Below are 27,048 nucleotides of genomic sequence, written 5' to 3' on the forward strand. Positions count from 1 at the left end.
GTGTACATTTTCTTGTGACCTTTTTCTGGAAAAATTTAATAAGTTCGCCTTGTGACAATTTTCTGGAAAAATATAATAAGTTCACAAGGCTATAGTCTTGTGTACATTTTCTGTAAAAATATGATAAGTTCACAAGAAAATATGATAAGTTCACAAGAAAATATGATAAGTTCACAAGGCTATAAGCTTGTGTACATTTTCTTGTGACCATTTTCTGGAAAAATATAATAAGTTCTCAAGGCTATAGCCTTGTGATCATTTTCTGTAAAAATATGATAAGTTCACAAGGCTATAGTCTTGTGTACATTTTCTTGTGACCATTTTCTGGTAAAATTTAATAAGTTCGCAAGGCTATAGCCTTGTGACAATTTTCTGGAAAAATATCAAAAGTTCACAAGGCTATAGTCTTGTGAACATTTTCAAGACAAATTTGATAAGTTCACAAGAAAATATGATAAGTTCACAAGAAAATATAATAAGTTCACAAGAAAATATGATAAGTTCACAAGGCTATAAGCTTGTGTACATTTTCTTGTGACCATTTTCTGGAAAAATATAATAAGTTCTCAAGGCTATAGCCTTGTGACAATTTTCTGGAAAAATATCATAAGTTCACAAGGCTATAGTCTTGTGTACATTTTCTGTAAAAATATGATAAGTTCACAAGGCTATAGTCTTGTGAACATTTTCAAGACAAATTTGATAAGTTCACAAGAAAATATGATAAGTTCACAAGAAAATATGATAAGTTCACAAGGCTATAGTCTTGTGTACATTTTCTTGTGACCTTTTTCTGGAAAAATATAATAAGTTCTCAAGGCTATAGCCTTGTGATCATTTTCTGTAAAAATATGATAAGTTCACAAGGCTATAGTCTTGTGTACATTTTCTGTAAAAATATGATAAGTTCACAAGGCTATAGTCTTGTGAACATTTTTAAGACAAATTTGATAAGTTCACAAGAAAATATGATAAGTTCACAAGAAAATATGATAAGTTCACAAGGCTATAGTCTTGTGTACATTTTCTTGTGACCATTTTCTGGAAAAATATAATAAGTTCTCAAGGCTATAGCCTTGTGATAATTTTCTGTAAAAATATGATAAGTTCACAAGGCTATAGTCTTGTGTACATTTTCTTTTGACCATTTTCTGGAAAAATTTAATAAGTTCGCAAGGCTATAGTCTTGTGTACATTTTCTGGAAAATATCATAAGTTAAACATTTTCAAGAAAAAAGTTCACAGGTCTTGTGTACATTTTCAAGACAAATTTGATAAATTCACAAAGCCTTGTGAACATTCTCTGGAAAAATATGAAAAGTTCACAAGGCCTTGTAAACATTTTCAAGACAAATTTGATAAGTTCACAAGGCCTTGTGAATATTTTCTGGAAAAATTTGAAAGTTCATATAGCCTTGTGACCATTTTCTGGAAAAATATAACAAGTTCACAAGGCTTGTGATAATTTTCTGTAAAAATATGAACATTTTCAAGACAAATTTGATAAGTTCACAAGGCCTTGTGAACATTTTCTGTAAAAATATGATTCTGGGTAAACAAGTTCACAAGGAGCATAGCCTTGTGAGCATTTTTAAGAAAAAGAAAAATAAGTTCACAAGGCTATAGCTTCGGCCGAATTTGGCAAAAAATGCAAGGCGTACTTTTCTCAAATTTTGGCAGAAATTGGGCAAAAATGCAAGGCTTACTTACCCCTTGTGATTTTCGTCAAATTTAGCCGATTTTGGGCAAAAATGCAAGGCTTACCCCTTGTGATTTTCTTTGACTTTGGCCAAAATCAGGTAAAAATGAATGGTTTACCCCTTGTGATTTTCTTCCATTTTTAGCCGAATTTGGGCAAAAAATTCCAGGCTTACCCCCTTGTAATTTCATTCAATTTTAGCAAAATTTGTACAAAAATTCAATGCAAAGCCCATGTGATTTTCTTTAATTTTAGCCGAATTTGGACAAAAATGATTTTCTTTAATTTTAGCAAGGCTTACCCCTTGTAACTTTCTTTAGTTTTAGCCAAATTTTGACAAAAATGCAAGACTTACCCCTTCTGATTTTCTTCGATTTTAGACTATTTCTCAAATTTTTGCCAAATTAGGGAAAAAAAAGGAGACTAACCCCTTGAGATTTTCTTTAATTTTATCCGAATTTGGACCAAAATGCAAGGCTTACTTACCCCTTGTGATTTTCTATGATTTTCGCAAAATTTGGACAAAAAACAATGTTTACCCCTTGTGATTGTATTTATATTAAGCCGATTTGTGACAAAAATCGAGGCTTACCCATTTTATTTTCTCCGGTATTTTAGCCGAATTTTGACAAAAATGCAAGGTCTCCCCCTTGTCATTTTCTAAAATTTTCACCGATTTTGGACAAAAACCCTGTGTGATTTTCATTGATTTTAGCCGAATTTTGAGAACATTGCATCATGAGATTGTTGAGTCATATTTTGACAAACATTCTAGGCTTGGATTTTAGCCGAATGTTGACATAAATGCAATAGAGACGGGAGAAGGAGTAGCTTACTCACAAAGGATAGCCTGAAACGAAACTGTATCAAAATTATCAGCATCATTACCAACAATACCAGACAACTACTACACATAAAGGGCTCCAACAATAAATTGAATTCAGAACTTATTATTATACAAACAAAAAGAAAATCTGTGATAATTTGGTGAATTTTTGTAGACTATTATTTTCATTTGTTGTCTTAAGTCCTCAGTTTTTAAAGCATAGCGCAAGCATTAAATAAATTGTTATCACAACAGATTTCAAATCAGTCATGTTTTTCTAAAGATTACTTTAGGCAAATACTAGCCACACAAACTGATAACTTGGGACAGATTTCAGCAAACTTGTCTATACAATGATCCAAAGGGCTCACTTTAAAGGAACACGTTGCCTTGGATTGGTCGAGTTGGTCTTTGAAAAGCGTTCTGTAACCGTTTGTTATATAATGCATATGGTTGGAAAGATGTTGTTAAAGTAGAATACAATGATCCACACAAACATGCCTCGAAATTGCACGGTTTTCCTTTTACCTCGTCGACTAACCGATCGGCCATTGATGGGAGTCAAAAATTTGACTTCCATAAATGGCCGACCGTGTTAGTTCGCACGGTAAAAGGAAAACCACGCACTTTCGAGGCAGATTTGTGTGGATCATTATATTCTACTTTTAAAACATCTTTCTACCCATATGCATTTTATAAAAAACGGTAACAAACGCTTTTTATAGACCAACTCGTCCGATCCAAGGCATCGTGTTCCTTTAATTCACTGGACTTAAGAATCATCATGAGACATCTGGCACTTCTTCTTAATGATGATGTAAGTTTGGAGGGTGCTGTTCATGTTGACAAAATAAAACACAAGTTTCTTTATCTATTACACTTGTAGGTCTGTTATACTAGTGTGAAACATTTCACTTACCCAATCAACAGACGACTCTCTTGCCAGTGATAATTTGTGTAAATTCTGACACATGGGATTCCCCAAGGATCTACACTTGGCCCATCACACCAATTTGAAGACACTGTGAAACAAAGCTGAACAAATGAGGGCTCTGTTCGGGCAGCCAGTGTAAAGATGTGTAATAAATGTTCTTATTGACTATATACATACATAAATGGATTGAAAAGGTGTAAGGTTCCTCAAGTATCTGTTCTTGGTCCAGCCTAGTCGTTTAAAGACTCGCTTAACAAGTTAAACAAAAGAGGGCTCTGTTCATGCAGTCAGTTTACGAAACATCTTTGAAAGTTCCAATCTATGAATGGACGGAATGAATGAGAGGTTCCTCAAGGGTCCATACTTGGCCCATATCACCTACTCTCCTTGTTATCAATCTTCTTGGTAAATGCATCAAGATCAGCCATGGCCTGAGATGCCTCCATCTCTGCAGCTTGATCGAAGTCACTGTCAGAATAAGAAAAACCAACAACAAAATATATAAAAAAAAAGCTTTGTGAGATTTTGTTTTTACCTTCATTTGATAACTAAACAAAACAAAGTGTTGGGGAAATTATTTTTGAGAACATTTTTCAGACAGAAATGATTCACTGGTACAAAGTTTGCACATTTATGAGCTTTTAAATTAAAATTTCAGAAATTGTCTAGAAGTTTTTGAAATTATTAACTATGAACAAACATATCAAACATGAACAAAATGAAGTGGGTTTAATTCTACATTTAAACCAAGATTCCCTATCTAATCTTTGAAGAAATAAATCTTTTTTTTAAACAAAGGTCGCCATCAAGTGGAGTTTAAAAGAAAATCTTGATAATGAATAAGAAGTTTTAAAAGCTTAAAACACTTACTCTTCTTCATCAAGAAGCGATGGTGGCACTGGTCTGTGGGAAATAGCTTCTTTCTATCAAAATAAATTTGTAATGAAACATTTAGGTCCCAATACATGTATATCTTTGGTTCAGTAACTAGTTGTTTGTGTGTTTATTAGTTAGAGACACTGGACACCGTAGGTAACAAAGACCAGTATTCCCACTTGGTGTATCTCAACAGACGCATAAAATAACCAACTCAAATTCAATTGGTCCTGCGACAGAATGATGGAAGAAAAAACGCCCTTGTTGCACAAGTTGTGTTCTTTCAGATGCTTGATTTCGAGACCTCAAAAACTACATGACTTCAGAGGGAGCTGTTTCTCACAATGTTTTGTACTATCAACAGCTCTTCATTGTTTGTTACCAAGTAGGGTTTTATGCTTGTATTTATTTTGAGTAATTACCAATTGTGTCTAGACCTTTACAATGATCTAGCAACGAGAGAACTCGGCAGAGCTCCCAATAGGCTGTATGAACACCAAGCTGGTGACAGCTGTAATCTCTCTCATACTAACATTGGTTTTTCATCTACGATCATTATGAATTGCACACATTCAAATCATTGTGAAATCAGCTGTAAGCTTGACCGGATTCCATCCAACAACGTTGTGATGTTACAGTGGTGGTGGCAGAATTTTTTTTTACTGAAAATATTTCAAGTACCTCTCGCCTTTCCATTGTCCTCTTCTTGTGAAGATGTAGCGTCTCTTGCCTGGCGATGGCCTGCATTTAAAGAAAAAGACGAACAAATTTTTAAAAAATTACTTGAGCGGGATATGAACCAATGACCTCTGGATTAACGTACCGGCGCTTTACCAACTGAGCTATCTAGCCCTATGTTGGCAGTCTCCCTATTTAGTCAATATCTTTGTTCGGGGGTGCCAGTCAGAAGCCATTAAGCCAATAACTGTAGTGTAGCCAGGGATCACAACAAAGAGGGGATCACCCTAAGGGGATGCAACTTTTTATTTCAGATTTCAAATAATAAACCACAAGGGAATTTGGGAAACTGACTGGGTAAATTTCAACTGATTTGGATTTTGAACAAAGAAAATAATACTAGAGTGGGATTTGATCCAAAGACCTCTGGATTAATGTGCTGGCGCTCTACCAAGTGAGCTATCTAGCCCTAAGTTGGCTTCTGGGATTTGAGACTCTATAGTACTGGCCCAATTCCAAGGTGGGGTTTGTACCTGGGCCCATTTTCATAGCGCTGCTTATCGGCCGATTTTTTTGCTTACTGTGCGATTTCTATTTCATAGCGCTGCTAACCGTTAGCACACGAAAAGGCCGGCTAACCTTCCGGTGCTTACCACACGAAAATAAATGACGTCACAATGCAAATCCACGGTAAACACGCAATATGGCCGCCCAATTTTTCTGCTAACCTGTGAAATACACAAATTAAGGCTTCAGCAAATTTTTCTGCTACAGTAAGCACGCAAATTTGCTTACCGATAAGCAGCGCTATGAAATTTGGCCCAGGACTGTAACACTGAGATTTGTGACTCCAGGACTGTAGTACCAAAATTTATGACTCAAGGACTTTAGTACTAATAAAGAGGTGACTCGAAGACAGTCATCGTCAGGGGTTTGAGACCTACGGCATAACACCCAAGTACCTGTTTTGTCAGCTTCATACTCTGAGCGTAGATCACCTCTGCCTGTGCTTTCTGCAGGAAGTCATTCAGTTCTAGAAACACAATTTAAAATATTCAAACAAAACTATGAAACAATATTTCTTTTAACTACTATAAAAGAATCGGTAAAATAACAAGACTTTCAGGATACCTATGATTAGAAAGGACGTCATAAATTTTTTTTCTCGTTTAGACCAGTGCTACTACATGTACGATAAGCCTAGTGGGGTAGCACATTCAGAAGACCAGAAACAGCATGCACTAATAGGTCTTTAACTTGCGGGAACTGAGGACATTACTGAATTAATGGTTATGACTATGGCTATGAGTGTTGCTAAGGGTCTTGCTCTGGACGTCCTATCCCTATAACACTTAATGATGCGCTGATTCAGCCTCTAGGGCTGAGCCAAAGCCACCAATTTGAACAAAGGCTAAAGAGGGCGCTATAAGCTGAAGTGGCATAAAGGTTGATTGTGGCACAAATCTTACAAAAATGTGTGAGTGTGACATTTAAAGGGAAGGTACACGTTTTGTAGTTACCAGTAACTCAAAACAAATATAACTTAAAAACTGACTTGGTAACGAGCATTAGAGAGCTGTTGGTAGTATAAAACATTGTGCAAAACGGCTCCCTCTAAAGTAGCATAGATTTTGAGAAGAGGTACTAGAAGTCTTTTATTGCTATCTGAAATCACACAAATTTGTTCAACAAAGGGTGTTTTTTTTTCTTTGTCATTTTCTCCCAACCCTGATGACACATTGAGCTCCAATTTTCACAGATTTATTATTTTATGCATGTTGAGATACACCAAGTGAGAACACTGGTCTTTGACAATTACCGATAGTGTACCTTCCCTTTAAAGGCAGTGGACACTATTGGTAATTACTCCAAATAATTATTAGCATAAAACCTTTCTTGGTGATGTGTAATGGGGAGAGGTTGATGGTATAAAACCTTGTGAGAAAAAGCTCCCTCTGAAGTGCCATAGTTTTGGAGAAAGAAGTATTTTTCCAGGAATTTGATTTAGAGACCTCAATTTTAGAACTTGAGGTCTCGAAATCAACCATCTAAGCACACACAACTTCGTGTGACAAAGGTGTTTTCTTCTTTAAATATTATCTCGCAACTTTGATGACCGATTGAGCTCAAATTTTCACAGGTTAGTTATGTTATGCATATGTTGAGATACACCAACTGTGAAGGCTAGTCTTTGACAATTACCAATAGTGTCCACTGCCTTTAAAAGTAAACAATTTAGCATTCTCTTGGGGTGCCTTTTGGCGGTCGTAATTAATAACGGTGACGGTTGAATTGGCCATTGGTTAATTACTGACCAATGACCGAAACAGTTAAAAGGCCCCATTGGTTACAGCCGCCAAAACGTACCCCAGATAAGAGTTATAACAGGCTTTAATACTTACTTTGTGATTTTTCCATTTTCTCATAGGCCAGATTCACAGCTGAGGGAAAACAAACGAACAATATTATAATTAATGGAGAACATTAATCTGGTTTTCTTCGTCTGTAAATCAATCTAATGTTATCAAAAAGCACATCCACTACCCATAATGCATCAGAGGCAAACCTGACACTTGACCTCATGAGTGAGAGTCCAAAGTCTATGAGACTGCAGGACTTGCCATCACAAGGTTGTGGGTTTGAATCCCCCAGCTAACCGCCGATTTCACAATGACTAGAAGAAAAAAATTGTCGTCTAGTTAATGAGTCACAACTTCTGATTTGTGTAGTTCACAAATAGACGTTACCAACCAATGTTTGTACATGAGAGATTGGCGGTTGCCAGCTTGGTGTTTAATCCCTTTGTGGGAGTTTGCCGAGTTCCCTTGACGGGAAGATCATTCAAACAAACAAACCGAACAAAACAAACAATTAAAAAAAAAAGCTTGTGATATGTTTCCCAGATTGTGCACTTAAAAATCATCGATTTGAAACACAACAACTATCTATTTCAGTAAAACTAATTTGAGTAAAACTAATTGCCTGGGATGTTGCATCTCATTCTCATGTTACCTATAGCTAGACAAATATATTAATTTATCGAGAGAAGCCAGGCATAAGGCAGTGTACTGTAGCCCTGGTAGGAAGCTGTCAGTGGGTTGCATGCAACGAAGGAATCCAGGGTGCCGGAATCCACTGGGCTAGAGGAGGAAGTGCAGACTGCAGTGTAACTAAGTTAAGTAAAAGTAAATCTAAATCATGAAATGTAGCCGTAGCGGAGGCAATGATTTTCAAGCTATTTCGTTTGGGTCTTTTTGTCATTTTGGGCTCCTTTGTTGTTTTTGGCTTGGAATTTGGATTGGTTTAGATAAATTCATACATACATAGCAAATGCACTGCTGACTGCCGAACAGTTATATACTAGTTAGTTGCAATGTTAACATGTTGTTGTTAATTGTAAATATTATTGTTTCTGTAGTCATGTATCATTTAATGTTGTATTGTAACAAAACTGTAGTGGGACATAAGTGCCACTGCTAGTGACTACCGTAGTCGTGTAGTGTAGTGATGAGTAGTAAATTGTTAAAAATGTAATTTCCTTACTCTGTCTTCCCGGCGGGGCAACTTTCAGCCTCTGTTTCACATCCCCAGAGACGAGTCGTGACTCAATCGGTGGCTGAAGGGTCAGTGACTGCCAGAACAACTTGGCACAAGCTTGATCATCCTCGCTACACCCGTTGAAAACGGTTCTTTCTCCTTGGTTTGAAACTGGCTCTGTCGCTGTCATGGTGGCTGCCATCTTGTTTTGCCTGGACTTGTTGTCATGTAGGGCGCCACCACTTGACACCAAAAACGCAGCGCCAAATTGGGGGCGGGGCGAAGGAAGGTTGTCATTGGGGGTGGCGTCTCATGTAGATTTCCCCATTACTTGTTTATAGATAATAGAATGTATACCATAATTAAGTTTTGTGATGTACAAACAAATTAACTTCCCCCATGAATGGTTTAACTGCCTATGCCTATATGACTTTTAGGGTGTTTTTTTTTAATAGTTTTTTTCAGGAATTAGGCCAAGAGGGGCCGGGGTAGTCTTGGCCCAAGACTATACGTCTCTCTTAATATTTATGCATGAGGTACGTCACAATGCTAACTCAAAACGAGGCGATGGGCGCAGCCACTGCAAGTGATGGGAAACATGCGCCCATAGCCTCATTTTGGGTAGGAATTATGACGTCATGCATAAGTATTAAGAGAGGCGTATGGTGCTTGATTATGGATAGTGTACTACGCGCGGTTGAATCGCCAAAGCGCGCCCGCCACGGTATGATTGAGTTAATTGGACGGCTTGAAATCTAGACTACACTGCTACCATAATTTCAAGCCGTCCAATTAACTAAATCATACCGTGGGGGGCGCGCTTTGGCGATTCACCCTCGCGTAGTACACTATCCAGAATCAAGCACCATGGTCTTGGGCCAAGACTAAGAGGGGGGCTGCCAAAAGTTAAGAGAATTCGCCCATCCCCCACTTCTCGAAATTGTCCTGTCATTTTATACTTTTGCACATTAAGATCAAAGGTCCTTGGTTGGCAGAAATTCATGCACCAAACTGATTTTCATAATTTCTACGCCCCAATTGTTTTAAATAATATTCTGATTTATAACATTTTGGGGTCATACAACTGAGAAAACATGGCAACACTGCTGACAGGGTTACTTGCATAGTCTGTATTCTTTATTTCTACACCGTCAACATTTGAATTATTTAACCTTTGCACTGTACCATACAAAGTTACCAATACAAACAATCCACTTTGAAGATAAATATATAACAATGTTTTATTTATTTACAAATAAACACATGTTTCTTTGATTGTTCTTTAAAAGACAGAGTGTTTGTTAATTTCAAGTTTATAACCATTAAAAGTTAAAAAGACTGTACACGTTTGGTAATTGTCAAAAACCAACGTTCTCACTTGGTGTATCCCATCATAATCATAAAAAAACAAGCCTGTGAAAATTTGGGCTCAATCGGTTATATAAGTTGCGAGAAAATGATGAAAGAAAAAACACCCTTGTTGGACGAATTTGTGTGCTTTCAGGTAGAAATAAAAGACTTCTAGCTAGAAGTATTTTATTATTTTAGTGAGAAATTACCTCTTTCTCAAAAAATACATTACTTCTGAGGGAGTCGATTCCCACAATGGTTATACTATCAACAGCTCTCCAATGCTCGTTACCAAGTCAGTTTTTAAGTTAATTTTGTTTTGAGTAATTACCAAACGTGTACTTTCCCTTTAAAGCCATTGGACCCTTTCGGTTCAGAAAAAATAATAAAAGTTCACAGATTTACAAATAACTTACAGGGTTTACAGAAGGCAATGGTGAAAGACTTCTCTTGAAATATTATTCCATGAAATGCTTTACTTTTTGAGAAAACAGCAAAACAATATAAATTCTCGTTAACGAGAATTACGGATTTATTTTAAACACATGTCATGACACAGCGAAACGCGCGGAAACAAGGGTGGGTTTTCCCGTTATTTTCTCCCGACTCCGATGACCGATTGAGCCTAAATTTTCACAGGTTTGTTATTTGATATAGAAGTTGTGGAACACAAAGTGTGGGCCTTGGACAATACTGTTTACCGAAAGGGTCCAATGGCTTTAAAGGCAGTGGACACTATTGGTAATCACTCAAATAATTATTAGCATAAAACCTTACTTGGTAACGAGTAATGGGGAGAGGGCAAGATGGTAAAAAACATTGTGAGAAACGGCTCCCTCTGAAGTGCCATAGTTTCCGAGAAAGAAGTAATTTTCCACGAATTTGATTTTGAGACCTCAGATTTAGAATTTGAGGTCGCGAAATCAAGCATCTAAACGCACACAACTTCGTGTTACAGGGGTTATTTTACTTTCATTATTATCTCGCAACGTCGATGACCGACATTGAGCTCAAATTCTCACAGGTTTGTTATTTTATGCATATGTTGAGATACACCAACTGTGAAGGCTAGTTTTTGACAATTACCAATAGTGTCCACTGCCTTTAAATAAACTATAAAGTTTACATGTATGCATGCTTTTCATAAATCATTGATTAAAAAGGCACTGTAGACCCTACTTGTTTGGTATAATTACAACAAATATCTATTAGCATTAAAAAATAGGCCCGGTTCATATACTTCTTCCCGCGAATAGCAGGTGCATTTTTGGGATGAAATAATCTGTATGCACTCCAGGGCCTCCCCTTCCACAGGCATCTGAAAGAACACACATTGTGCAACAAGGGTGTTTTTCTTTCATTGTTTTGACAATAATAATTATATTAAGTACGCACTAATCCTCCAATCAGATTCGCTGAATGGAGTGGTGATAAAAACCTATATTGCACGGCTAGTATCACTACCTGCGTCTTGTGTGTTCTATGTCACGCACCGAGTTTGCTTGAAGCGCTCGTGGAAATATGGAAAATATAGCGCGTCCGCGTCCCATATCCAACTCGGCCTTCTGCCTCGTTGAATATGGGACGCAGAAGCGCTATATTTTTCCGTATTCCACTCGCGCTTGTGTGATAACTTATATAATAGCTAACTAGTTTTTATATAGTGCTTTTCACACACGAAAGGGCATCTCAAAGCGCTTCCAATATATATATACCCCTGGTCACTGGGCCTTAATTCATTCCTTAAACCGGCTCATCTCCCTTGAGATTATACAACCTGTACAACAAATGATGCGCTACTCAGTTAAATCAATCACAAAAACAATCTCTGCCCTCACTATAGTAACCATTAGCGTTTATGGTTAAGTGTCTTGCTCAAGGACACAAGTGTCACGACAGGGATTCAAACCAACACTCTGCTGAATAAATTTGGGGTTGAGCGGGGACAGGTTAACAATCTTTACGTCCAAGTATGTTAAAATTTTTAACAGGGTTGGTTGAATTGTGTGTAGACCACAGAAACAAATGACAGCTTCCATAAAAGCATTGATATATCATTGTTTTTATCATACCTTCAAAAGAGTTCATGTGATAAAATGATCATGCAGCATGCAGATATCGAATAAACTTCTTCTTCGTCTTCTTCTCCCTTTCTAGTGCAGCCTTCATGATTGAAGATAGTCGCACTGCCAGAAACACCTGAGCCAACCCCTTCTCTTAACAATAAGTGTGTACTGGGGTACATTGGTTGATAGGTTTGTATAAAACCACACAAGACCTACAGCTTTACATCTATGTGCCATGCGAAGGATGAAGCACCGGTTAAGTGTCTTGCCTAAGGACACAAGTGTCACGACTTGGACTTGAACCCCCACTGATCAGATACACCAGAGCTTTAGTTTTATGCTCTCAACCGCTCAGCCACGACACCTCCTGGCCACCTCAGTGATCTACACTAAACTTGTTGAAGCAGACCAGACTCAGCTCGGCACGATGACATACGGCTGATAGGGAACCTTCTTGGATTTCTCACAGCAATTGTAGATCCACTTTGGACGCACAAACGCCAGGCCAGGATGATCCGATAATGCCTGGAATATTATGAAAAGATAGATAGATACGTTTGTTCAATGTTGCAAAAAGTGTATAATACAGAGTAATATGGTCATAGTTATAGTAAATTTAAAAGAGATAAAAAAGTGTAACTTCAAACAAATTGCAACATCTAGGTCCGGGGAGAAGCACTGCTTTTGTTCCCTAGCCTATGAACAGACAGACCAAAAAGAACCACAGACATACATTAAAAATACAGGACAGAACTAACAGGTGTAAGACAGAAAATAAAGCCATTAGGAAATTGCATTACAATGAATCAATGTTTAAAAGGAACACCATGATCACACACAAACAAACTGGCAATTTATAACCTGACAGACTCCCTTTTTAAAAACTTGGTGTCTGTACCAACTGTTCTGAGTAACTTATTTTTATCTTAAGGATTCAAGTTGGTCTATGGAATGGGAATAATGGGAACGGATTCAAAAGGGAGTAGTCTTTAGCTCTTTGTGAAATCCACCCATCATCAACTACATCATGCGTGGGGCAGCATGCTTCCGAGCAACAGTTAAATTTGGTTTACTTTTGTTACCCCTGACCCGCATGATTTGGTTTTTGTATCCCTTCTGGTTGTTGTTCCCATTTGGTTTTGCTCTCCTCCTGCATGCTCCGCCCTCAGCCGCCCTCTTGCAGTGTTTATTTTTTTATTTTTGTTTTGTTTTCTTATTCAAATAATTTATTTATTTAACTTAATTTAGTAATTTATTTAATTTAGTATTTATTTTCCTTTCTTGCTTTTTTTATAACTGTTTTTCTGTTAAAAATTTTCTGTCTTGGGCTATTGTAGCTTTGGTTTGTTTGTATTAGTCGAATAAATAATGATAACAACAATATTAATGACCTACCTTGTCAAAGTTATCATCCCAATCTGAGTTCGTTACAACAAAGATAACTTGGTCTGACATGTAGTCTTCCACAGTCCTAAAACAAACAAAGTATTTGCAATTACAATTTGAAGTTTCCTTTAAATTCCATCTTCTTCCTTAAAGACACTGGACACCTTTGGTAATTGTCAAAGACCAGTCTTCTCACTTGGTGTATCTCAACATATGCACAAAATAACAAACCTGTGAAAATTTGAACTCAATTGGACGATGAAGTTGCATTAATAATGCAAGAAAAAGAGTGTGCATGAATATCTTTCCAATGAGCCAAACCAATAATACTTCGAAAGGATTCTACTTTTCAAACTAGTTTACCAACAGCTACAGTGCATCTGACCAAAGAAGTGTTTATGGTCATTATTCGTTTGAGTAGCTACCACACCAACCTTTGCCTCTTCCTTTACACATGCTCAATAAAACTCCACATAGAAAATGAAACCGAGATCCCCCTAGCATCCCGCTGGGATCCCGCCAAATCCTGCCGGGATCCCGATAGATTTTTCAATAGCGCTTTCCCAACTCACTGTTTTGTAACTGGCAAATTACACCTACCCTTCGAATGCTACAATAAGCCTTGTCAACTGCCTCCTCTCCTCTGCTTCAAACTTCCCGTAGAGGAAAAACACCTTCCCTTCAAAGAAGTCAGGCAGGTCAGGTACAGCAGTAGGCAACGGTGGAGAGACTGGAGGGTCTGGTGTCTCGCTGTCGGGTTCCTCATCAGTAGAACTATCATAGGGATCTGTAGAACTTGGCTTAGCTTTGACTTTCTTGTTTTCTTGTATCCTGATAACAACATAGTCAAACCAAAGGGGAAATGATAACAGTTCTGCTGGCAAAAACAAGTCTCAGTCAATGTTTTAATTTGTTAATTTTTGTGTTGATGTTGTAGGCCATGAAACCTGTGATATCACATGTTTACAAAAGAGCTTCATATCGCCTGGACTTCATGCAGGCTCAATTTGTAAACACAGCTCAATTGAAGAAAACATTTCATAGAGATTGCATCATAATTTTAATCAACTGTTGATAATGAAGAAAGGGGCATATCTCAAAACTTGTTCAGCTCTTCTTTTAATAACTCTTGCGTTTATATGAAAATGTGACCAGTGTAGTATCTTGCCTGCCAGTAAAGGCCATAAAATGTATGAGGTCATTGTTTTTGTACACAATGAGTGCCAGGGTTGTAGCTATTTTTTTCAAATTCCACCAAGGGCGAGCGGATCAACCAAATTTGTAATTATGGGGCAATCATTGCTGAAGTGCAAGCTTAAGGCATAGTGCAAGGTTTCCAAACTGTTCATGTTGTGGGGGCCATGCAATATTTTGAATGGCCTTTTGACTGCGTTCATTCTCTGTGACATGTACATGTAATACTTCCTTATCATTAGCTGTGTCTCGGATCAATGGTAATGGACAATACTTTGATTTATTCTTTAGGGAAATCTGTGATGGGTGGGAGGCACAATGTGTCTTGCTCAGAGTGCTGGGCAGAAATTGCGGGTCCTGGGCGGGTTTGCCAAGCACCGCCCACCGTGGCTACAACAATGATTAGTACCACACCTTCTGACTTCATCCTCAGTATCACCTCCTGATGATATATCATCTTGAAAGGATGCTTTGGGGTTCAGGTTGTTCCCTCCATCCTCACTCTCAATGTCTGTTGTACTGCAGTCATCATCAACAGCAGCAGCTACTTCAGCGGGTACAGAATCAGCAGACCCAGTAGCAGCTTTGGTAGGGTCAGTCCTCTGTGATAAAACAGTGTTTGACAAACATGTTTTATTTGATAGAGAGCTTTGTTGAAGACTCTCAAATTAAATACCATCATATGAAGCGTTTCATGGCTGAGCACTCTAAAGCACCAGACTCAAGATCTAGTGAATAAGTCATCAGTGTGACGTGTGGGTTCGAATCCCCATCATGACTTGTGTCTTTGTGCAAGACACTTAACTATGAAAACTTATGTCCATCCAGCAGTAATTGGGCACATGAGAGGACAATCATGGTTTCTTGTGATTGAATCATCGTAAAGTGTAACCTTCTATAATTGTGTACACTTTGAACTTGCAAGAAAAACAGTTACGACTCTGTTGCTAATTTCTAAATGAGTGATGTCTTTAAAGGCAGTGGACACTATTGGTAATTACTCACAATAATTATTAGCATAAAGCCTTACTTCGTAACGTGTAATGGGGAGAGGTTGAGAGTCTAAAAAAATGTGAGAAATGGCTCCCTCTGAAGTAACGTAGTTTTTCGAGAAAGAAGTAATTTTCCACGAATTTGATTTCGAGAATTCAGATTTAGAACTTGAGGTCTCAACATAAACCATCTAAAAGCACACAACTTTGTGTGACAAGGGTGTTTTTTCTTTCATTATTATCTCGCAATTTCAACGTCCAATTGAGTTCAAATTTTCACAGGTTTGTTATTTTATGCATATGTTGAGATACACCAACTGTGAAGGCTAGTCTTTGACAATTACCATCAGTGTCCAGTGTCTTTAACTATGCCACACATACAAATAAAGCACCCAATACACTGATTTGTTCGTAAATACAAAGGTCAAAAGTGGTTTGTGGAGGCTGAGCGGGTAAGAACACCAAACTCGGGCTCTGGCGTTTTTGATCAGGTTTGTCCTTTAGCAAGACACATAACTGTTAATGCTGTATTCTTCGGATTGGGCGTAATGCTGTAGGTCCAGTGCGTTGTGTAATTCACGTAAAAGAACCAAAGGCACTTATCGCAAAGAGAAGCGGTTCGCCCCTTTGTTCCTGGTCTGATTAGCAGCATATTGCGGCACGGCACCTTGTAAACATTACATGATGCTTACATGATAAAATACTAAATACTTTGATATACCCCTAGGATTGCAATAAAGCGCCATATAAGAAGCCAGTATTATTAATATTGTTAAGAAAGTTTGAAAAAAGTCCCACCTGATCAGCCATTGATGAAGCAGCAACTTCTTCCTTTTTATCCTCATCATCAGGTCGGCCATCTCTGGGTGTGTCTACTTTAGGCGTGGCAGTTTTAGACGTGGCAGTTGCTTTATTAGGTGTGGCTTTCTTGGGTGGTGCTCTTCTCCTCTTGTTTGGTTCCCTGTCTTCTTCATCCTCAGTTTCACTTTCTTCCTCATAGCTTGAGCTGTCATCGCTGGTGGACACCATATTGTACCTGCAAATTGTGAGTTCGACAGAAAGTTCAAAATTAAAGACTCTGTATCACGTTGAATGTTTTAAAATAGCTACTGCCTTTGCTTGTGTGTGATCTTCTTTAAAGGCACTGGACATCTTTGGTTAACTGTCAAAGACCAGTATTTTCACTCGGTGTATCCCAACGAATGCGTAAAAAAAAAAAATCTGTAAAAAATTTGACGCAATTTGGTCATTGAAGTTGCAAGAGAAAAATGAAAGAAAAAAACACCCTTGTTGCACAAATTTGTGTGCTTTCAGACGCCTAAAAAAGGCTTCAGGCCTGAAGTCTTTTATTATTTGAGAGAGAAATATACCTCTTTCTCAAAAACTACGTTACTTCAGAGGCAGCCGTTTCTCATAATGTTTTTTAATATCAACAGCTCTCCATTGATGCAGCAGCCTGCACAAGTGGGGATACCTCGCGTCTCCGCTTTGTGGCTCCAGACTATGTGCCATGTGATAGCTGACTGCCCACTCTCTCACCTTGATGGTGGCATCGAATCCCTTCACCTGGCTGAGGGCCCAGCTGTAAACTGGCTTACGGACTTCAGAATGAGATCAGGACCCAATTTCATAGAGCTGCTATTCCTTGATAAAAACAGGATTACCAACCAAATTTCCATTTGTTGCATATTACTTGTTACTGGTATTCAGCTGTTGTGTGCTCATACTGAAAATCATGTGGGAATATGGTTGGTATAATCCTGTTTTTATTGAGGCAGAAATTCCATGCTAAGCAAATTGGTGTGCTTAGCAGCTCTATGAAATTGGGCCCAGTATAGCACACGACATCATCATCATTTCTTGTTACCAAGTAAGTTTTTCTGCTAACAACTATTTTGAATATATAATTACCAATAGTGTCCAGAGCCGAAATGAACAACTCACCTCCTCCACGGATGGACAGACTTCTTCTTGTAGGAGTCTAGTATCCAACCCTTGGTGACTATTTTGCCCTTGCCTTGTACTTGGTTAAACTTAGGTGTGTTGGCAAAGGCACAACTTGGATACAAAGAAAGAAAAAGAATCTAGTTAGTCTAGTTAAAGCAATCGCTCAACATCGGTAAACAGTATTGTCCAAAGGCCCACACTTCGTGTATTACAACTTATATATAAAATAACAAACCTGTGAAAATTAAGGCTCAATTGGTCATCGGAGTCGGGAGAAAATAACGGGAAAACCCACCCTTGTTTCTGCACGTTTCGCCGTGTCATGACATGTGTTTAAAACAAATCTGTTATTCTCGATATCGAGAATTGATAATTGTTTTAAATGTTTTCTCAAAAAGTAAAGCATTTCATGGAATAGTATTTCAAGGGCAGTCTTTCACCATTACCTTCTGTACCAGGTGTAAGTTATTTGTAAATCTGTGAACTTTGAATTTTTGTTCTGTTCAGAAAGTGTCCAATGGCTTTAAAGGAGTTGTGTACTCGATAGAAAATGAGCGAATGGGTGAGATTTAGTGCTATTAGGAGAGCTCTATAGAGTGTTGAGGTGACCATTTTCTCGCACCTGTAAATTGATAGTGGCAAATAATTTCTTTAACTAATACCTTTTGGGTGATAACTGTGGAATCCTGATTCATACTGATCAATAAATATTTTGTATCGATAATAATAAGAATAATAATAATTACAACTTCTTGTATTAAAGTGCATTCTTTACAATAATGTATAAAATGCGCTTTTCATACATGTACGTGTAAGTACCCTGGTCAATGGGCTTATACCTTAACATTCCTGTAATCTGTCTCAGCTCCCAGGAGAGTATACAGCCCCGAGCTGCCAAGGCGCTATGTGAAGGCTTTTGCAAAGACAATATCAACCTCTACCTTCCCAGGTACCCGTTTTCACCCCGAGGTGTTCAAATAATAGTAAAGCATCTTGCTCAAGCAAGGACTATAAGCGTCATGACCGAGATTTGAAACCACAATCAGAAGAGCGCTTAGCCAAGACATTGTTCCATTGTAATAAAATTCAGCAACAAGATGAATCTTTGACAACAGTTAACTTACACAAGATGTGTACATCCCTTCCCCCAATCCGGTTTGTATTTAGCGCCCATCGCCATTGCCTTGTCTCTAAGGTCACCTCGCAGGGGATTCTGGAAACCACTTAAGACGAACGTCACTCCCTCCATTAACCTCTCAAAGGGCTTGGAGGATTTCTTCTTCCTTGATGTATCCTCATTGTCTGAAATAAAGGGAAAAAAACAATCAATATTCACAACAATATTCATCAAAAGAAGAAGGAAATTTGGCATCATGATTTATGCCTTTGGGATTTATCCATATTACTCTGTGGAAAATTGGCACTGTATACTCAGTACTTTCCCGAGCTCTGAGAAAAAAACATTACAGATATATTACTCGGATGGGATTCGAACCAACAACCTTTGCAGTTCTAGAGCAGTGTCTTACCAACTAGACAATCGAGATGGCGCGGTAGCTAGAGGCATTTTGAATCCTGTGTTCATCATCATCATTTAATACCATTATTCGATATACATGTAGACGTGCGTTTCGTGGACACTTCCTCCTCAAACTGTAATTGGGGCTTATTCCTGGACTCGCCACTATAACCTGTTCTCTTTTTATTCTCAGCTCAGCCGCCTCGCACTTCTACCAGCCTTTCATTTGAGAAGAAATCTCACTTTAAAAATATCCCGAACAGTTTATCGATAAGCATCTTCCTTACATCACATACGCAGATAACTTTTGAGGCGTGAACAAAACAGATCTATACCCTTTTCCCAAGGTTTCACTAAGAGCAACAATGAGATTGATGAAAAACTAAAAATCTCAGTCTCATTTTTCTGTCGGCAGAATACAAACCTCTACTCTTCTTAGAGGGCGGGGCTGCAGTCTTCTTCTCCTCTCTATCAGCGTTGTTCCGTCTCGTCGCAGCATTCCGAGAGTCTCCTGGTCTCGATGACGGAGTAGAGTCCTCATCAGAGAGTCTCCTCTTCTGAGTCACCTTCTGGGGTCGGTCGCTGTGTTTGTCTGCTGGTTTAGGAGTGGAGTTGGTCGATGGTCTGACCTGGGGGAAAAATTACAATATTTTTTACCCTGGTATTGATTATGTCGGCCGCAGGCACAACTTCAACGAACCCAACTAACTCGGTTTGCGGTAACACTATACGTATATCTCCTCGCTGTTAGATTATATTCTTTTGAGAACTTTTTTTTTTTTCTTTCTTTTTCTTTTTTAAGGAGTGCCCAATGAAAAAAAAAACAAGCATAATATCCCATAGGGATAGCTAAGTGCTTATTTCAACAGACCATCCCACGATAAAAAACACGAAGAAAAGAAAGGGAAAAATGGTTATTGGACTATGCCTTACTCACTAGAAAGTGATGAGAGACACAACAACTAGCATCACCTGCAATCATAATTGCCGTAAAACAGGACGTTACTTAAGGTATTTATTGACTCTACATTTGAATGCTTTATATTCTACTACTTCGGAGTAGATTTTTCGGAAATCGTGAGACTTCTCTACTACCGCTGAGTACATGTAGATGTATCGGAGTCCAAGCTTTGTTGTGGTCTTCACACCAGCACCACTCCTGAGGAACTGACATAGCTCCTTCTCTGTCTGACCTTCAGCCTCACCCCATCAGTTGGTCCCACCAGGTCCATCCGTCTATAGGAAATCTTTTGTGATATCCGTGGTAACATGCCTTACTGGACACATGATCTCTCCAGTTGATACTACGCACCATCTTTAACATTTGTTTAAAAGTTGCCTGCTTGTCAAAAAAAAGAAGTAAGATGCCAGCCGCAGATGGTACATGTGACATTGAGCACTTTGCAAAATACGTTTCATGCAAGCGTTAGCCGAGGAATGAGGTGCTTGCTGGACTAACACTGTTACTATCTAGAACAGCATGCACTTTCTTATCACGGCTAATGCCCGTGTAAGAAGAAGTATTTGTGAAGTAGTCTATAGACCTTTATCATGCTGTCTCCAACCTGGTCATGTTCCTTGTATTGAATAACAATAATGGATGCTAATAATCATTATACAAATAGGAAACAGACTATTTTGTTCATCCAGCCTCGGTTTTGTAACATTGATATGGAAGAAATTCAGGTGGCTGCACTATTTTAAAGGTCTATAGCATTTTGATTATAAACAATAAATTTGCTGTGCTTGGCTACTTTTTGTGTTTTTTGTAGCTCTATAAAGTTGGACACAGAGTGGGTATACATACATGTACATACCTGGTTTGTTGTTGTTGTTGTTGTTGTTGTTGTTGTTGGTCCTGCTGCCATTGTCGATTGTGAGGTTGAAACTGAGGTTTTTAAGGATGCTGCAGCTAAAGTTGCTGCTGCCCGCACTGCTGCAGCACCTGCAAGTCAAGAAGAATTCCACAATAAAAATAGCATCAATGACTCGGAATCTACTCTTCATTTGTATGACTCTAATATATTAAATGGCCCTGAGAAAAAGTCCAAGGTAACATCACCACTTATTTGTTCAAGTCGATACGACAGCCAGGGCTGCATGATCTTAGATGGTTAAGATGGTTCAGGCAAATCTTTGGTCTGATGAAGTAATACAAAGTTCAAGGCAAATTGATATTTGGTTTACCTAGTAACTTTCAATCATCATCATTCCAATTGTTTTGCTTCTGCAGCTCTTGTCACATGTTTGTTTGTATTTTTTTCTTTGATAAGATGATCTTTTTGTCAAGGGATTTGGCAAATTCCCACAAGGGGATAAAAAAGCAAAGCTTGCAACAGCCAATCACTCTCATACAAACATTGGTTTAAAGGCAGTGGACACTATTGGTAATTACTCAAAATAATTATTAGCATAAAACCTTTCTTGGTAACGAGTAATGGGGAGAGGTTGATGATATAAAACATTGTGAGAAACGGCTCCCTCTGAAGTGCCATAGTTTTCGAGAAAGAAGTAATTTTCCTTGAATTTGATTTTGAGACTTCAGATTTAGAACTTGAGGTCTCGAAATCAACCATCTAAACGCACACAACTTCGTGCAACAGGGGTGTTTTTTTTCTTTCATTATTATCTCGCAAGTTCGATGACCAATTGAGCTCAAATTTTCACAGGTTTGTTATTTTATGCATGTTGAGATACACCAACTGTGAAGGCTAGTCTTTGACAATTACCAATAGTGTCCAACGTCTTTAACGTCTATGATTATTACTTGCACAAATCAAGAAATTGTGATTCAGTAAATAGACGACAATACTTACTCTAGTCATTGTGAAAACAGCGGTTAGCTTGGGAGGATTCGAACCAACAACTGTGTGATTGCATATCTTGCAATCTAACCACTAGGCCGCAGTGACCCTGTATTAGGTGCTAACGCCCACAAGTTATATACTAATAACAATAATAATTTGGGAGGCTAATCATCCTTACTCGCAGCTGTAAGCTGAATTGCGAAGGACGCGGCTACAACGTGTTCGAGAAGCAGACATGCAAGGGCGCCTTTGGCAGCCAGCCACATGAACCCATTATGACCACGGAGCACAGCCAGTGATCAAAAGTGTTTGATCTTTCCCGAGGGAGGAAAACCTGATGGTCTGAAAAACCCTTGTGGCACATTTTACCTGATGGATTAATATCACACCTGAGTCTTATCTAGCACACATATCTACCAGTAAGGTACTAAAAAGGCACTTGAACACCAAGAAACGTTTTTAAGAAAGAAACACCAGTTAGAGCAATGACTGACCAGTAAGTGGCGCTGGTTCCGTCTTTGGTATGCTTCTCTGTTTAAAGAAACTTCCAGCCGTTAAACTTGTGGACTTGGTGTCCTCCTTCAGTCTGAACATTCCAAGTTTACTGGAACTCTACAAAAATAAACAAACATTGGAGCGATATATTAGTAGAGAGAGGGAAAATAACAACCATGTTGGAAAAGAATAGTTGGGCAACAGGTAGCCTCAACATCTGACGTCAAACTTTGAAGCTCAAGATTACACCAGACACCAGCCTCAGATGAACTCCTTACAGTATAACTTTGACCCTGCATTCACTGCACACGGAGATTCACAGTCAATTCACACGTACATGTACACATACAAAGTGTTATGGTGAAAAGGTCAGAAAGAAATATTATCAAAAGTCTAATTTCAATCTTAGGCCTTGAATTCAAACAGGAACATTTCAGAGTTTTCCCTCCATTTTCACTGTAGACTAGAAACATCCGACATTGTTTTAAAGCCATTGGACCCTTTCGGTAAACAGTATTGTCCCACAGTATAAGGCCCACACTTTGTGTACCACAACTTCTATAAAAAATAACAAACCTGCAAAAATTTAGGCTCAATCGGTCAACGGAGTTGGGAGAAAATAACGGGAAAACCCACCCTTGTATCCGCACGTTTCGTCGTGTCATGACACGTGTTCAAAATTAATCCGTAATTCTCGTTATCGAGAATTGATATTGTTTTACTGTTTGCTCAAAAAGTAAAGCATTTCATGGAATAATATTTCAAGAGAAGTCTTTCACCACTACCTTCTGTAAACCCTGTAAGTTATTTGTAAATCTGTGGACTTTTTTTTTTTCTGTACCGAAAGGGTCCAATGACTTTAAATATTTACCTGTTGCTCCGATTGATTGGCTGATGAAGACACCTCAGTTTTTTCAGGCGGAGAGTGGAACTTGATAAAAGACAAGCCGTATGAACTCAACTGAAAAAAAAACCAAAAAAAAACACACACTGGATGGGCATAGTTTGTCAAAGTTAAACCTACCCGAGTACGGAGCTCTAAGCCCTCCTTGACACAACACAACACAAGGACAAATAAGGAAATGTTAACAAGCTTGATTATTACCTTATTAAAAGGCTGAGAGCAAACAACTTTGGCTCGATCCCATTTCTTGTCTAAGACAGCTTTAGAGAGTTTCTCAGGACCAAACATGCGGACGCGGTTTGTGTTGATTCCATTCTTGCTATCCATGGGGCTCATGAATGACGATGTAACAAGTACCACCTAAACAACTCAGAAAGTGAAAATAGTATAGGTCTAGATGCATTTATAAATGACGAGTAAAACAGATGACGCAATAAACTCTATTACATGGTACATGTGCGACAACTTTTGTCTGCCCAGTTTCTTGATTTAAGAAGCACTGGTACACTTGTGGTTATCACTTAAAATAATTGTTAGCATAAAAGAGGAACAAAAAATGGAGAGCAGCTGATAGTATAAAACATTGTGAGAAACAGCTTGCACTGCAGAAACGTCGTAGTTTTTGAGAAAGAGGTAATTTTGTCACAAAAAAAATAAAAGACTTCAGGCCTGAAGCATTTATTAGGCATATGAAGGCACACACAATTGTGCAACAAGGGTGTGTTTTCTTTGATGCACATTTGAGTAAAAATGTTCACAGATTAGTTATTTTACGAGCTGGTCTTTGACAATAACCAAACAATCATGTCCAGTTCTTTTTAAAGACACAGGACACCTTTGGTAATTGTCAAAGACCAGTCTTCTCACTTAGTGTATGTCAACATATGCCCAAAATAACAAACCTGTGAAAATTTGAACTCAATTGGTTGCGAGATAATATTGGAAGAAAAAACACCCTTGTCACGATGAAGTTGTGCGTTTTTAGATGCTTGATTTTGAGCCCTAAAAATCTAAATCTGAGGTCTCGAAATCATTGTGTAAAATTACTTCTTTCTCAAAAACTATGTTACTTCAGAGGGAGCCATTTCCCACAATGTTTTAAACTATCAACAGCTCTCCATTGCTTGTTACCAAGTAAGTTTTTATGCAAACAAGTATTTTGAGTAATTACCAAAATTAGTGTCCAGTGTCTTTAAATCTTTTGCAGCCAGTTTGAATATGATTTTTTCCCCGTTGTTTTGGTTAATACTTGGGGAGTTGAGGATTAAAAAATTACCTGATAGTCATCTGATGAGGTTGAAGTGGAATGGCCGACCAACACCTCCACAAATGCAGAGTTGTCATTTCCAATATCAATGGAATGAATCTGGGACGCTTTCTCAAACTACATGTATTTAAACAAGAAGAAAAAAACACATCACACCTTAAATTTATAATAACAATAACCAGTTTTTATATAGTACATTTCACACCCGAAGGGCTTCTCAAAGCGCTTCCGACTTTATTACTGGGCCTTAAATTGTTCCTTAAACCATCTCAACTCCCTGGGGAGTACACAGCCTATGCGACAATTACATATGCGCTACTCGGCTAAACCAATTACAAGAACAATCTCTGCCCTCACAGGTGCTTATTGACCCCTGGGTGGAGAGAAGCAGTTATAGTCAAGTGTCTTGCTCAAGGACACAAGTGTCATGACTGGGATTCGAACACACACTCTGCTTAGAAGCACCAGAGCTTGAGTTCTGTGCTCTTATCCAATCGGCCACCCTACCAATTTATGACTTGAAACCTCCTACACTTGGTAACATGTTATTTTGATGTTGTTTTAAACCATTCAAATCTTTGCTCGTCTTGATTGGCGACAGTCATTTTGGTAGCAGAGTTGCTGCTATTGCAACACGAATACTGTCTGTAACACTGTACGCAACAAAACCTACTGGAGAAGACCTGTATCCACAAAACTCTGGATCAAAAGGAATGTCTTCAAGTTCTTGGCTCGAAACCCCTAGAGCAGACATTTTTTTTCTGACTGCGATTTAAACTCATGAGACGACTCATACATTCAAGATTGGGCCCTGGGCCCAATTTCATAGCTGGGACCAATTTTATGGCTACTGTTTACCAAAGGTAAGAAATCAACGATTATGGAAGCAGGGAATTACGCGCTTAGGTCAAGCAGAGTTATTGCTTGCACTTTTTTTAGAATACCTATGGCTTTAAACTACACACAGCTGGGCGCGTCTTACCTGCAGAATAACAGAGGCTTTTCTTTCAGCATCTTCAGCACATTTCCACTTCCGATAAGACTCTGGTTTCAAAAGGTTGTCTGCCTTGTGTGTCTGGAAACAGAGACATTAGAATATTATTTATTACATGTGTGATGTATAACAACAGTAAATTGATAGGTATAATTTGTATACGACGACAGGCAAAACGGGTATTCGTTACTGGAACTATGGGGTTCGTTCCGCTTTCGTCTCAACGGACGATAGCCGAACAACCTCATACATATAGAGGTAAGAAGCAGGTATCGACAAAACATTTTATTCAACGATTGGACAAGACTTTCCCAGACTTTTGCTGGTCCCGAGTCAGTCAGGTGGCACCGAATCCCATCGAGACCGAGTCTGAGACAACCCCCACGCCACGGTGCTCCGAGAGATCAAGTCCAATTCCAAGTCTGAGACCACCAAAAAATTGACTGAACAAGAGTCTCGGAGATCAGCCCAGATGGAAAAGTTTCCGTACCCTGCCACCACACTATTATCTGTTGGAAAAGTTTGTGTATTACACCTAACTTATCACGCCACCACTTTTCCATTCGATATGAAATAATATAATATCTAGTGTACCTCAATCAATGAGATCCCTTTTTGGAAAAATTAGTGAAAAGGTGGTGGTAGGCAGGATTAAAATATATTATTATTTTATACATTATAAATAATTTTATAATTTATATATAGATATATGGAAAGATTTTTTATTATTTTAATAATATTATTATTAATCATGTAGCTTTTTTTGTCGGCTAAATCTAATTAGGACAATTTACTGAACTATTCGGATAACTTTCCGTATGGCGCCACCACTTTTTCACTATTTTTTACAAAAAGGGATATCTCATTCTCAACTCGAGTCAATGTTATTATTTTTATAAATATTATTATGAGGTAAATTAATTACTAAATAAGATAATTTTATTTTACTGAGTTTTAGTTTTACTATCGGATCCTATAAAAAATAAATTCCTATTGCTATATATAGCTATGTAATATTTAATGAAAAAGTGGTGGCGCCATACGGACACTTGTTCTGCCTACACAACACATACAGAACATGATCAACAATTACAAATACAATACAATGCATCAACAACACATGATGATCAATATTCAATCAAGCAAGGAGAAGACCCAAGTTTCCTACGACGGATACTCACCGTATCTTCACTGCTAGACGACACAACATACTGTAACTTAATGGCAGGCATCCTGCTTTCATTTAGTAAGACTTTTCAAAGTACTTCACCCACTTCTTGAAGGTGAAAACACCGAAAGACAAACTGCGCGGAAAGTTAAAAATAATGCCCGATTCTTCATCAAACATGTCAAAGTTCAACTTCTGCACCAACCAACAGCCCGCCCTCAAGCGTCTAGGTAGGGTGAGACTTTAGCCTGACTTTAGGCTTCCTTGCGACCCCTTTCGAATACAGCTTCGGCTTCGGGTTCGGCTTGAGGCTCCGTTCTCTCCTCTGAAGCCGGTGTCGCATGCAATTATGTCCTCTATGCAATACTATCCGGAGGACATTATTGCATATGCAAAATGTCCGCCGGAC

At 38.3% G+C, this 27,048-nt stretch overlaps 2 protein-coding genes across 2 annotated transcripts; both read right to left on the reverse strand.

The window, feature by feature from the left end:
- Window positions 1–3,239: 3,239 nt before the first annotated feature.
- LOC117301589 (UPF0722 protein-like) lies at window positions 3,240–8,752 on the reverse strand. Its single transcript, XM_033785618.1, has 6 exons — window positions 8,557–8,752; window positions 7,416–7,454; window positions 5,976–6,046; window positions 5,017–5,076; window positions 4,330–4,382; window positions 3,240–3,927 (listed from the first exon to the last, which is right to left on the reverse strand). The coding sequence occupies exons 1-6, from the start codon at window positions 8,750–8,752 to the stop codon at window positions 3,834–3,836; spliced, it is 513 nt and encodes a 170-aa protein (XP_033641509.1). The 3' UTR covers window positions 3,240–3,833.
- Window positions 8,753–11,586: 2,834 nt separating this feature from the next.
- Window positions 11,587–26,804, reverse strand: LOC117301828 (DNA repair protein XRCC1-like). Its single transcript, XM_033785825.1, has 15 exons — window positions 26,653–26,804; window positions 25,460–25,552; window positions 24,487–24,594; window positions 23,412–23,570; window positions 23,178–23,267; window positions 22,306–22,423; window positions 20,822–20,949; window positions 19,429–19,633; window positions 18,610–18,787; window positions 17,483–17,596; window positions 16,337–16,574; window positions 14,961–15,148; window positions 13,953–14,183; window positions 13,362–13,437; window positions 11,587–12,491 (listed from the first exon to the last, which is right to left on the reverse strand). The coding sequence occupies exons 1-15, from the start codon at window positions 26,701–26,703 to the stop codon at window positions 12,381–12,383; spliced, it is 2,088 nt and encodes a 695-aa protein (XP_033641716.1). The 5' UTR covers window positions 26,704–26,804; the 3' UTR covers window positions 11,587–12,380.
- Between the last annotated feature and the right edge of the window lie 244 nt (window positions 26,805–27,048).

This window comes from Asterias rubens, chromosome 17 (assembly GCF_902459465.1).
Source record: "Asterias rubens chromosome 17, eAstRub1.3, whole genome shotgun sequence".
In the NCBI taxonomy this organism is placed as follows: domain Eukaryota; kingdom Metazoa; phylum Echinodermata; class Asteroidea; order Forcipulatida; family Asteriidae; genus Asterias; species Asterias rubens.

Coding starts and splice junctions, on each gene's coding strand:
- LOC117301828 (XM_033785825.1), bottom strand. CDS start 26,703: ATGCCTGCCATTAAGTTACAGTATGTTGTGTCGTCTAGCAGTGAAGAT. Junction 23,268..23,411: donor GCTCTCAGCCTTTTAATAAG/GTAATAATCAAG, acceptor TTTTTTTTTCAG/TTGAGTTCATACGGCTTGTC. Junction 22,424..23,177: donor CCAATCAATCGGAGCAACAG/GTAAATATTTAA, acceptor TTATTTTTGTAG/AGTTCCAGTAAACTTGGAAT.
- LOC117301589 (XM_033785618.1), bottom strand. CDS start 8,752: ATGGCAGCCACCATGACAGCGACAGAGCCAGTTTCAAACCAAGGAGAA. Junction 5,077..5,975: donor GTATGAAGCTGACAAAACAG/GTACTTGGGTGT, acceptor CTTTAAATGCAG/GCCATCGCCAGGCAAGAGAC. Junction 4,383..5,016: donor GGACAATGGAAAGGCGAGAG/GTACTTGAAATA, acceptor TTATTTTGATAG/AAAGAAGCTATTTCCCACAG.